At 41.7% G+C, this 13,443-nt stretch overlaps 1 protein-coding gene and 1 long non-coding RNA gene across 2 annotated transcripts; one reads left to right on the top strand and one right to left on the bottom strand.

Annotated features, from left to right (window-relative positions):
• Positions 1 to 2,090: 2,090 nt before the first annotated feature.
• On the bottom strand, positions 2,091 to 2,548 carry LOC119890910. The gene is made up of 2 exons (XR_005442341.1): positions 2,430 to 2,548; positions 2,091 to 2,342 (listed from the first exon to the last, which is right to left on the bottom strand). It is a non-coding gene; the product is annotated as an uncharacterized LOC119890910 (long non-coding RNA).
• A 3,956-nt stretch (positions 2,549 to 6,504) lies between these two features.
• Positions 6,505 to 12,937, top strand: LOC119890911 (neoverrucotoxin subunit beta-like). The gene is made up of 5 exons (XM_038702324.1): positions 6,505 to 6,542; positions 9,080 to 9,253; positions 10,798 to 10,844; positions 11,006 to 11,304; positions 12,384 to 12,937. Exons 1-5 carry the CDS (start codon positions 6,505 to 6,507, stop codon positions 12,663 to 12,665), a joined length of 840 nt encoding a protein of 279 aa, XP_038558252.1. The 3' UTR covers positions 12,666 to 12,937.
• The last annotated feature ends 506 nt before the right edge of the window (positions 12,938 to 13,443 follow it).

Below are 13,443 nucleotides of genomic sequence, written 5' to 3' on the forward strand. Positions count from 1 at the left end.
AGGTGATTGAGAGTGCAGATGGCCGTGTCCGGTCGGCCGAGGTCCGAGTCGGGGAGAAGACCTACCTGCGGCCAGTAGCGCGTCTGGTCCAGCTGCCGGCCATTTCAGATGACGACGGAACCAGTTCAGGGTCCATCAGCAGACCTTCGGGAATTTAGTAGTCTTTACATAATAGCTAGGCTATTCTGGGGCGGCTGTTGTAAATTCCCTATTATTACTGTTTGTGGTGCAGGATTTGTTCAGTGCTGAATTTAGTGTTTTGCATCAGGCACCTCGTTAGGCAGCTAAGGGGTCCTTATAACATTCAGCCGTTCACGGCATTCTTGTTTATTTTACGTCAATACCTGTCTGCGTTTGTGATGAAGGTGGGTGGCAACGATCTGCTAATGATTGCTAATTAGTTCCGTTGATATGCAATGAACGGTGAATTTCGCCGCTAATGTAACATAACGTTACTAACGTAGCAGTGATTGTGTTTAACGTGCTGGCTGATTTGATACCAGTACAGAAAGAGAGTCAATCAGTCCATGTGAAGTCTCAGACAGAACAGATAATAGAGATAAATTCTAATGAATCAAACTGTAAACAGCAAACCAGGAACACAGAGCTGTATTTCATTTGGAGTTGTGCTTCATCAGTAAAGCAGAGTTAACAGTCCTACTGTGTCCGGCCTCGCTCTCTAATCGGAGTGTCTGTGTGGATGAGGTGTTCCAGCGAATCCCCTAGAGCAACATACAGTCATAGCTCTCACCAACAATATTACTTAATGCCATGACTTGACTCAAATGATCTTTTTCATATTATTATAATTTGATATATCTTCTCCACCATTGCTCATAATAATAATATAATCATAACCTCTCTACCTAATTCATCATAACCTGGCCTGACTGTCAAGAAAGAATAGTGTATGTTCCTTCTATCTAATATTGTGTTGGTCATCATACACTGATTACTGCTTGTCCATTTTGAATAATACAGAAGGTAAGATCTTAAAAAAATCACATATTAAATCGCAATTGCACTATTGAAAAAAAAAAATCGCAATTAGATTATTTTCCAAAATCGTTCAGCCCTAATTCTTCATGATCCGGTGTGTAGTATTTAGGAGGATCTACTGACTTACACAATGAAGTTATATTTTTTAAGTTATATTTTATTACCTTAAGGTGATTTATACTCCTGCTTCAGGTCTACGCCGTAGCCTACGGCATCAGCTATGCACGTAGCTACTGCAAAGGATACATGGTTTTGCGTAGTTTACACCATCGATTAGACGCAGAAGTATAAATCACACTTTGGAATGAGTCATTTCTATCTACATACACCGCGGGTCCTGCATACAACGCTTGAAAATTATATGAAATGACCTAAGAAATGGTGCTCTATTTTTTTTATATCTTAAAAGTACCTTACTGTTCACAAGTTTGGAGTTAATTCTGTTTTCAGAAGAAAAGCAGAAATAATATCAATATGACGGCTGATTTGTAATGGAATATCTACAGAGGCGTACAGAGCCCAATTTTAGCAACCATCACCAATGGATCCTTGGCAGCCAGTCTTAAAGAGAGAAGCACGCAAACATTGCATAGTCTTAATGAGTGGAAGAAGCAATAAAAGTTGCCTTTTTTAGATTAGTTGAGTATCTGGAGATCAGCAGTATAGGCTCAAAATGGCCAGAAACAAAGAACTTTCTTCTGAACATCATCAGTTCTGCTCTTGCGAAATGAACTTCATCTCAGCTATCAATTGTGATTTACGTTAAATGCTAACCATTACCTTTTTTCGGGCTCCGCTCTGTTGATTAATGCTTAAGGTTCATTCAGACCAAAAGAGAAGTGAGCGTTGGGGGTGGTGCATTAACATACAAAGTCAATCCAAAGATGCAGAGCCGTGATTTCCTGTCGGGCGATGCGAAGGGGGCAATGAGTAGGGGGCGCTGCCGGCGACACAAAGGCCTTCGCGTGAGTTGAAAATTTTCAGCAAGAAAGTCGCATGATCAGTTTGATCTGTTTATTGCAATTAAATCACAGCTATCCTCAGCTGAATCTTCATCATCATTCTAGGAGAACATGGACATTATAAGGACAACTGGTCAGACTGGATTTAATGAGGACAAACATCAGCAGGGAGCAACATGAGGAGGGAGACATGAACATTTAGCTCTGATTGGCCAACACTGTTTAATACTGACTGATACTTACTGTCTGTCAGATTCACGTCCTCGCTTAAATTCATTAAGTCGACCCATTGACTGGTCACTCTTGAAGGACACACAGCTGGGCTCAGGTCCAGGTCCAGGTCCAGGTCCAGCAGAGTCTGGTCCCTGCTGCTGCTCTGGGCTTCAACACAACACACACAGAGCTTTGAGAGTGAATAATGATGGTGGAGTGATTTGAGTCCTGGACAGTTAGAGATCCTCATCTCACCTCTGAGCTTTGGTCTGGCTGTCATGTTCCCCACACAGAGTGCTTTTAGAGGGAGGGACTCCCTCCTCTCTGTCCTCACACTGACTCATGCTGCTCAACTCACATCCACTTTCAAGCAGAGGCCTTCACGTGAGTTGAAAATTTTCAACTCAAGAAGAAAGTCGCATGATGCTGAGTCGCAATAGCCTGTCAGAGTTGAGATTGTCCGGATGTCACAGACTGCTTCAAAGCGCTGTGTGGAGAAGACCCGGCAGAGTGGGGGATTGAAATACCGCTGGCCGGCGGAGAGCTGCTAAACTTGGGGGAGAAGTTGAACAGAGCCGGGAGCAGCGCTGCAGCTTTTAGACACCCTAGTCGGTCTGGATTCTGCTCGGACAACTAGGCCGTTTACTCGTAGGAGGAGCTCGCAGTAAACTAAGTAAAATTATCTCTTTACTTTAGTTTTTGGGATTACAACATTGATTTATACTTACTCAAGCTTCTCAGCAGCTAGCTTCTGTGCATTTTCACACCGTTGTTGTTAGCGTCAGTGTTCACCCAGAGCTCTGTTTGACTACTAATTCATATTTATATAAGAAACGGACAAAACTGGACATTACTTGGAGAAAAGAAAGGAAGAAGGTTGAGCTATCTGGTGAGTCCAGAAAAGATGTGTCTGTAAATTTATTCCAGCTGTCGTTATACTTTAGTGTGAACAAGTTTGCATAGCCCTGATCGATCCGAACTCCATTCAGAAAACATATGTATGTTATATGTTTTAACAAATCGGCATTATATTGTAGTTATTTCTGCATCAGTTTGATCTGTTTATTGCAATTAAATCACAGCTAAATGTTTACTTTCGGTTCATACAGCTGTAGCTATCGCGGATTGTGTTTATTTACGTTATCGCGTTGTGTGTGAACAGTTGTCCAGCAAAGAGAGATTTGGGAGGATTAAATTTACGTTTGGTCTGAAAGCCGCATTAGACCGGGTGCTTTCTGTTTGGATGCTGAAGCATTGCCTTTGTGCTGTTATAGTAGGCTAGCTCTGTTTTACATTATACACACTGTACAGAGTTGTAGTTTCTTTTAACTTAAAATGATGCCATACTTTGGACACTTTCTGTCTTATATGATTTTTAGTAATCAGGTTATTCAAATGTCTCAATGAATTGTTTCAGCTCAAATCCCTTATTTAAAGTCTTTGGAAAGTGAAACATTTTAGGACTAAATTTAAAGAGAATGCTTCAAACTAAAAATACTTGATTAGTGTAACTCAGACTGCTGAAGCCTCATTGTATCCTCAGCTGAATCTTCATCATCATTCTAGGAGAACATGGACATTATAAGGACAACTGGTCAGACTGGTTTAATGAGGACAAACATCAGCAGGGAGCAACATGAGGAGGGAGACATGAACATTTAGCTCTGATTGGCCAACACTGTTTAATACTGACTGATACTTACTGTCTGTCAGATTCACGTCCTCGCTTAAATTCATTAAGTCGACCCATTGACTGGTCACTCTTGAAGGACACACAGCTGGGCTCAGGTCCAGGTCCAGGTCCAGGTCCAGCAGAGTCTGGTCCCTGCTGCTGCTCTGGGCTTCAACACAACACACACAGAGCTTTGAGAGTGAATAATGATGGTGGAGTGATTTGAGTCCTGGACAGTTAGAGATCCTCATCTCACCTCTGAGCTTTGGTCTGGCTGTCATGTTCCCCACACAGAGTGCTTTTAGAGGGAGGGACTCCCTCCTCTCTGTCCTCACACTGACTCATGCTGCTCAACTCACATCCACTTTCACCTGGAGAGGAAACACAAATCATTCATCTGCACATCAACTCAAATCCTCCTTTACAGTAGAAAGGAGCAGAAATACTCAAGAAAGTACTTTACATTTGGAGCCTACTGGATTACTTAGTTTCCACTACTGTTACCCAAGCAGATACAGCCTACCAAAATAAAAGACTGATAGTCTCAATAAAGCTCATTGATAAAATATTAAAAGTTAATTAATTAATTATTATCCAATCCAATCCAGCTTTATTTCTAAAGCACATTTAAAAACAACCAAATTGACCAAAGTGCTGTACATTGACATGAATCAATAAATAGACAAAAATACAACACCAAACAAAACAGCAACATACAGCTCATCCTGTATTAAAATCCAAGGAGTAAAAATGAGTTTCAAGTAGCGATTTAAAAAACGTAAGGCTGGGGGTCAGTCTGACATGAAGAGGCAATTCATTCTGCAGTCTTGGGTCTGCGACTGAGAAAGCTCGATCCCTTCTGTTGTTGAGTCTGAAGACTTATTATTTAGATTTCATTTCAAACTGACTTAAAGAAGGAACGCTAGCACGGACGTTGTTAGGCCTATTTTAGGGAGGCGAAAGCTACCCAAACATGGTCCTTAGCCCCCACTCAAATAATAAGAAAAATAATAATTAGATAATCTGGCAACCTGTCCAGGGTGTACCCCGCCTTTCGCCCAGTGTAAGCTGGGATTGGCTCCAGCCCCCCGCGACCCTGTATGCAGGGTAAGTGGTTGACGATGGATGGATGGAAATAATTAGATAATTACAGTGAAGACATGTACTCAACTAAGAGAAGCAAGAATTGAAAGATACGAATACGAGTCACGTTTTTTTAAAATCCAGATTACTGATATATGGATTTATTGTTGTTCATTTCATTTGGTTTTTTATCTTTATGTCTTATTTGCAGCCTAGTTATCCTCTTCATCATCCACCCTCAGCCCAGAGTTAAACCTGCATGCCCTTCTGTTCTAACCTGGTTCTAACTCTGCTGTCAGCTTCTCAGCAGCTCTGACAACAAACTCACATCAGAAATGTCCAAATGTCACCATCTGGCCAAAAGAAGGATTTACCAGTGTGCTTTATACTGTGTGAATCTTTCTTCTCCGTACACATTCCAGTGTGTAACATACAACACTCCCATTGTGTCATGCAAGTGAAGAGAATCATATATAGCACATACATGCTTTCAAAGGCATTGAAGATACAATCTATGGCTGCAGAACATTGACTCTGTTGCCAATAGGCAACAAGGTTCTGACCTTTTGACATGTGTTTCTATCAAAGAGAAGGCTGCACTGCTACCAGAGGCAGCTTCTCTTTCTGTGCTGCTATAGCTGCTAAAAACTCTCATCCACTGTTATGTGTCAAAACAAAACTCTTGACATGATTTGCTGGCAAGTTGCACAGAATCCTGCTGTAGATAAAGCTGATTTTATGTTGTTTTAATGATGATTTAACGTTAAATCAACGATTGAATTTCGGCTGAACTAATGCTTTCATGACCGTTTTGATCTATTTTTCATAATTGAAATAACATTATTTCAGGGTGCAAAACTGATTAACAATGAATTCTGCATTTCAACTAACTGCATTCAATTCAATGATAGTTTCGTTGATTCAACGTTGATTCAGTGTTGGTCTACTTACATAGTAACAACTACTACGTGTTCAACTCCTGAGAATAAATCGACTTTAACCAGACACACAACATGGCGGCCATATGTATCTTAATAGCAGCTTTTTCTCCTCCTTCGACCTGAGTTCACAGTGAAACTCATCAAGCGGCAGATTTCTGCTGCTTCTAGTGTAACTAAGATAACCACAGCTTTGGTTAACGAGGAAAACCTTTCAAACATTTTACAGTACCCTACCTTCAGCTGGAGGTTCAGACGGTGAAAACTAATTGCGCCACAAGTCTGTAGAAAGTGAAACTAAAATTTAAACAGGAAACACCCAGTGAGACGCGCATGTGTGAACACAGACCACAGTGCCTCTGGGCCCCATTTCAGAAAGCAGGTTCAACAGACTCTGAGTTGTAAACCTGAACTCTGAGCTGTCAAACTCCGAGTTTTCCGTTTCAGAAAGGCTGATCAAATAAGTTCAGTCAACTCAGAGTATGTTGAGCCTGATTGAAGCGTGTGCGTGAGGATGAAAAAAAGCCTCATCAATAGACCTCCGATACTATGATTCACCATGGCAACGGCTAAATAAAGCAGAGCCTCCATTTTAATCGGGTGGAGCTACAAATATGAATGCTGCCAACGTGTCAACATGATTGGCTCTAAAACACAGGAGCGGAGGATCGATACGTGAACAACATTACATTTATTACAGCGTTGCTCATTCATCATTTACCAGACTGGAGTTTCCTTAATGACTGATAAAGTGCAGGATTCTCCTCCAGCCTGTTGTTCATTTTAAACAGCTACAGGCCTGTTTATTCAGCTGGAACCTGACGGGACTAAATGCCGGTGGCAATAACTGAAGATGAAAATATTAATCGAACAGATTGGACACAGTTTAGGCTCCTCATGGACCTGTGGTGACAGTCCGACTCAGTCGGCCTATTAATGATTTTTTAATAATGTAAAATGTGTCTAGGTTCAAACTGACTGTGAAGTTTTAGACATCTATGTTACATTAATAAAATCTTGCTCATTTCGTATTTTATGAAATGCTGTCAAAACACATTCAGACGATCAGCAGATAATGAAAAACTCACTTTTAAATTACATTTATTTGTTTCAGCTGCACCGCAGTCATCCTCACTCAGAGATATTCACATCATAATCTAGCTGACAACTACGATCAGTGCGACAACAAGATGAAAGGTTACTGTTCACTGATCAGTTTTATACAGATTACTTTAAACTGCAGCACTGTAGCGCACAGTAAGTTTTTTGCCTTAATGTCCACAGAGTCACTGTGTCATAAAGGACAGTGTAGCTTATAGATTTTATTCTGTGCTGTGGATAAATTTACGATGTCCAAAGATAACTCTCTGTCCATACATCCATGACAGATTGATCATAAAAGCGTCATGTTAAAGATCATGTTTGAGGGAAAAAAAACGAATAGCCTATTTCACCGTGATTTCGATGTTTCTAAAGACGTAACTGTGTTCCAATATGTGACCCCATCCCGACTAGGCTGCTTAAAGATGTTTTACCCTTAGTCAGCACTTCTATACTAGATATGATCAATCTATCTTTATCAACAGGCTATGTACCACAGTACTTTAAAGTAGCTGTAATTAAACCTCTTCTGAAAAGCCCAAACTTGATCCGGATGTTTTAGCCAACTATAGACCTATATCTAACCTTCCATTTCTCTCTAAGGTTCTGGAGAAAGCAGTTGCTAAACAGCTGTGTGACTTTCTACAGTGCAATAGTTTATTTGAGGATTTTCAGTCAGGATTTAGAGCTCATCATAGCACAGAGACAGCACTGGTGAAAATTACTAACGACCTCCTTATTGCATCAGACAAAGGACTTGTACTGGTTTTATTAGATCTTAGTGCTGCATTTGATACCATTGACCATCAGATCCTATTGCAGAGACTGGAATATTTCATTGGCATTTAAGGAACCGCTCTAAGCTGGTTTAAGTCCTATTTATCAGATCGATTTCAGTTTGTACATGTTAACGATGAGTCCTCCATGCATAATCATGACTGGAAATCCATTAAGCTTCACATTCACCACTTTATTACAAGGACCTTTTAACTGAGTTAAATAATGTGATAAAGGATGCGAGGGCCTCTTACTTTGCTACATTAATTTCTTATAATAAACCCAACCCTAAAGTCCTGTTTAACAAAATCAAAAACACTGTCACTTCTTCACCCCCTGATGTACTTTGATTGCAATTAATTTCTCTCCTTTGGTCATTAAGGACTAGATGGCTAACCATTTTTTACAGTTCAATACAATCAAGACAGAGGTCCTTATTGTTGCACCCAATAGCATAGCTCCCATGATCACTCAGCTTACTGGGTCACTTTCATTGGCTGTAGAGCAAACGTCAGGAATGTGTCTTTGTTTGGGGAAGTAACCTCTTTAAATGTGTATATTGCAAGTTTCCACCTCAACGATAAATTAATTCATTTTAATTCAGTAACAAACTCCTGGACTTTGATATCTCCTGTGTTTCAGAAGGATTTCTGCTCAGAGAAAGGTTGCGCATCAGTTTTAATTAGGTTTATATTGCAAAACTCTACAAGTTACGTTATCACTCGTCACAACGGACTGGTCTCACAGCGCGAGGTGCACTTGATTACTATCACGGTTTACGCCGGTGTTGTATTAGCTGGGCTGAGTAGATTCACACCAAGTCAAAAACTTTCTCTTGTGGCGCCCCCTGACATTTTCCACCCTAGGCAATTTGCTATGTCGCCTATGCCACAAGCTGGCCCTGGTCTGAAACACTGCTGCAAGTGTTGACCTGGTCTAGACAGACAAGTCACATAAGACCAATCCTGTCTTCCTTACATTGGCACCCTGTCAGGTTCAGGATTTAGTTTAAGGTGTTCATTTTCATATATAGAGCTGCTTCAATCGTATACCACCACCAGGCCACTGTATATTACTACAGATTAGCAAGTTAGCAAATAACATTGTACCTTCTAAATAGCTAGATTGTCATTGTGAGCATACTGATGTTACCATTTAGCTAATACAGCCTCACAAAGCTGTTAGCATGGCAGTATACACTTTAACATGGAGATTACAGTGACATGGTGGTGTTAACTCCCCAAATTATTATATATATAATTTCCTCCTGTAACTGACTAACACTGCAGGAACCTCAGATGATCTGCCATGAGCATTCTTTGGTGTGTTTGCAGGCTGTCAGGCTGTCTGATCACAGAGGAAGGCTGTGCTTCTCTGGCCTCAGCTCTGAGCTCCAACCCCTCCCATCTGAGAGAGCTGGACCTGAGCTACAATCATCTAGAAGACTCAGGAGTTACGATGCTCTCTGCAGGACTAGAGGGTCCACACTGGAGACTGGACAATCTCAGGTATGAAGAGGCCTGCTGCGACCACAGAAAACCTGATCAATCTGATAGAGGAGGTATTTTTTTGTTAATGGTGGATATAAGGCTTATTTGAACAAACACATGTAGGCCTTTGCTCAGAACAAAAAAACTGGAAAAGGAGGTCTCTAAGTGAAACATCTTTAAGAACAAGCATCGTAATTGCCTGTTGGTAATAATTAAATAATACATTTTGGACAGATCTCTCTGCATGTTAAGGGCGCAATATGTAAGAATGGATTTGAGAATATATAAGTTTAACTAATCGCCTTGTTAACTCATCATAAAACTCAACAGAAACAAAAAAAACCTCACCAAAACCATTGTGGTCAGTCTGTTCCAACAATCACCCGCTCTGGTTTGGTGGTCTACTGCTTGTCACAATCGCCTATCCCAGCCTGAACCCGCCATGTCTTCATAGTCCCTGGGTCTGACCTGCTTTATTGGAGGCTGTGTTCAGTCCCAGTCCGTGATCACTGGGAGGCTGCTAAACTTGGCTCATTTCCTGCTGGCCTGGCCTGAAAACCTCCTACTGGGGGTCCAAAGCTCCTGTACAAAGACAGAAAAGTTAGCTCCACTGCGACCTAAACTAGCTAACGGCAATTAGAAGCAGTTATGACCTGATGTGTGACATGCTTCCCCCTACTTTTTGAGTTTGAATTCGAGTCCAGAGGCAGTGTCCTGCAGTCTTCAGCATTCATGCACGCCAAGTCTTAGGCCAGATGTTGCTACTGGATGCAGCTTTTAACGAGGGTGTTACAAACAGCGTATGTGTCAATGTGGGTTATGCTGGACAATGGGGATTGAACCCAAATGCAGACGAAAATGTGGAATGCATTGATTATAGAGGATAGATTAAAGAGTCAGATTAAGATTGGGTTCAAATTTCCTTGAGCCTTGCTTAGCATGTTATAGCGGAGGAACGGACTTGGACTAAAAGAGCGTATGTGCTGAAATTGTTGTTGAACTTGAGGGCCTGAGAGGAGAATGACCGATAAAAGGTGGCTTGATGCCTTGAAGCGATTCCAGCCAGTTAGGTATGCTGAGAGAAGCTTGGGCCGAGGCTGTTGAGGATGACTTCTTGTGAAGCGTAGAGAGGTTTCTCAGCTGTGGAGCTGGTTGAATGATATAGCTGAAAACGGTAAGACTGGAATGGGAAGAAGATACAATTCTGGGGATCAGTGTCTGAATTTGGATGAGAGACGAGACAAATCACTAATGGTGTTGTAGTGGCAGGAATGTGAGCTGCTCTGAGGATGAACCGGTGTGTAGCCAAGATTCGTGTGAGTCTGGGAAAGAGCTACTGTAGGTGCTGACTATGGAACGAGATCGACCTTGTGGAATCTCTACAAAAGTGTCAAAGTGTCATTTCTTCAGTGTTGTCACATAAAAAGATATAATCAAATATTTACAAAAATGTGAGGGGTGTACTTACTTTTGTGAGATATCGTATGTGTATGAGAGGAATGTAATGTCCATGTTTGATGCTGAAAGAGGATGTGCTGGTCTGACCCCCCTCCTCCTTTCAGGGTGGAGCCTGGTGGAGTCCGATGGTTGAGACCAGGTCTGAGAAAGTGTAAGTGTGTTTTTCATTTCAAACAAAGCAGCACATATTCAACCATCTTCAGACTGTGACATCACTCAGTCAAAGCTCTGATGTCATTGTCAAAGTGTCAATCAATGAACGGATGATAGATCAATAACTGCAGCTGGATTGTGTCTCGTTCTCTCCATCAGATTCCTGTGATTTCACACTCGACATAAACACAGTACACAGAAATCTCAAACTGTCTGACAACAACAAGAAGGCGATATGTGTGGAGGAGGATCAGCCATATCCTGATCATCCAGACAGGTTTGAAGACTGGCCTCAGCTGCTGTGTAGAGATGGTCTGACTGGTCGCTGTTACTGGGAGATCGAGTGGAGAGGAGAGGTTAATATATCAGTGACTTATAGAGGAATAAAAAGAAGAGGAGGCAGCAAAGACTGTGTGTTTGGATGGAATGATCAGTCCTGGAGTCTGACCTGCTCTAACGTTGGTTACTGTATCTGTCACAATAAGAGAGCAACATCCTTCTCTTCCTCCTCCTCCTCCTCCTCCTCCTCCTCTAACAGAGTAGCAGTGTATGTGGACTGTCCTGCTGGCTCTCTGTCCTTCTACAGAGTCTCCTCTGACACACTGATCCACCTCCACACCTTCAACACCACATTCACTGAACCTCTTTATCCTGGCTTTGGGTTCTGGTGGTCTGGTTCAGATTCCTCCTCCATGTCTCTGTGTTCTTTTTAGTGTGACTCGAGTCGCACTAAAGAGAACACAGTGACTTCAGACTTGACTTGTGACTCGTCCTCAAAAGACTTCAGGCTTGACTTGGATTCGAGGTGCAGGACTCATGAACAATATTTATTTTTAGGACAGGTCCGATGAGCTTGCTGTTATTCCGCTCCCTGCATTACCTATAACCTGCCTATGTAACACAACAACGTATCTGCTACACACAGCCACATGTGTGAGACGACAAAAACACAGGTGTCATGACGAAAAGTGATTGCTGTCAGCGGGAGCGCGCGCAGCAAATGAAAGCTGCATTGCCCAGAAAAGGTTTGTCTTTGTGAAACTTTACTGTTTCTTTTAACGGAATAATCACAATTGTGGCCAAATAAATGTTTGCAGTTTATGGGGAAGCCAGACATGACATTTACGTGATTATAGGCAATAATAGAAGCCTGTTGTTGCTGCTGGATTATGTGTTTGGTAGGCGTATGTCTAATATGCTTGTTTATATTTGGAACAGACTATAGCCTATAATTAACATGACTTACTGCTGAGTTATATATAAAATAAATACATGATCTCTTTTGCAATTATCTTTATGACTCTACATTATTTTACTTTCTGGATACCGACCAATCCAGTCATTTTTATCTGTTAAAATAACTTGGCCAATACAACCAATAACATGCAGTAATCCTCTTGCCAGAAAGTGATCGAAGCCTCTTATTTATTGAGGTTCACAGCATCAGTTGCAGGAGTTCTAGCGATTATCTGATCTCTCTCTCTGAAACAGAAAACCCAGAGTTTCCCCTCATCTCAGGTTGAACATTCTCTGAATTTTCACTAAACTTTCTGAAACGGGGCACTGGAGTCTGATCTGCTCTGATGATGGTGATTACTCTGTCAGTCACAATAAGAGAGGAACGTTCTCCTCCTCCTCCAACAGAGTAGCAGTGTATGTGGACTGTCCTGCTGGCACTCTGTCCTTCTACAGAGTCTCCTCTGACACACTGATCCACCTCCACACCTTCAACACCACATTCACTGAACCTCTTTATCCTGGCTTTGGGTTCTGGTCCTGGTCTGGTTCTGGTTGCTCAGTGTCTCTGTGTTCTGTGTAGGAGGGAGAGTCTCCTCCTGGTAGAGAACAGATCAGTTGAGTCTGTACAGGATCATAGAAATCTTTCAGCTTCTTGTAATAAATCCATCAATGAACTTTGTACAAAGTGATTGAACAGATTCCTCATTTCCATGTAAACTTCTTCCACTTCCAGTCCTTTAAAGATGGAAGCTCTGATCATTAAATGGTGGAAATGCCGTTGACTTGGACCTTCTGTCATGTGTTGCTTTGAATTCTGGCTCTTGTTCCAATAAAAGCAGAATGTTACTGTGAGTGTGTTTGTTGTTTTTCTCAGCTCAGGGCTACTTATAATGACACATATAATGTCAGCAGTAGTACTTGTGTGCTGTTTACTTTACTGTATCTTGTACTGTTCTTAGTACTCCTGCTGTGTGTACAAGGAGATCCAGCTCCCCACCTTCATAGCCCCCCCGTCTGCTGCCTCTTCTCCAGAGCTTCCTCGATCCACGCTGCCTCGACATCGACTGGGACACCTGGGCGGTTTCTGAGAACCTAGATGGTACCTGGTCAACTCCAGTATTTATTTATATTAAATTTAAATCGTATTAATAATAAATGTTGCTCATGGATAGTGGTTAAAAATAATGATGCCTGTGCATCGCTTTGTACGGCGTACAGGCCTATAGCCTACGCCAGATAGTTAATTTGCCTAATCTTGGCAGGTCTTGACGGTGGAAACGCAACAGTGGGCTGAAGGAACCTTTAAGTTCCTTGAAAAATGATCTGAAGACTTATAAGTCTCAGCAGCTAAGAGACAC

This window comes from Micropterus salmoides, unplaced genomic scaffold, assembly GCF_014851395.1.
Source record: "Micropterus salmoides isolate LMB-PRFRI ecotype aquatic unplaced genomic scaffold, ASM1485139v1 Ms_hic_scaffold_617, whole genome shotgun sequence".
NCBI classification, from domain to species: Eukaryota; Metazoa; Chordata; class Actinopteri; order Centrarchiformes; family Centrarchidae; genus Micropterus; species Micropterus salmoides.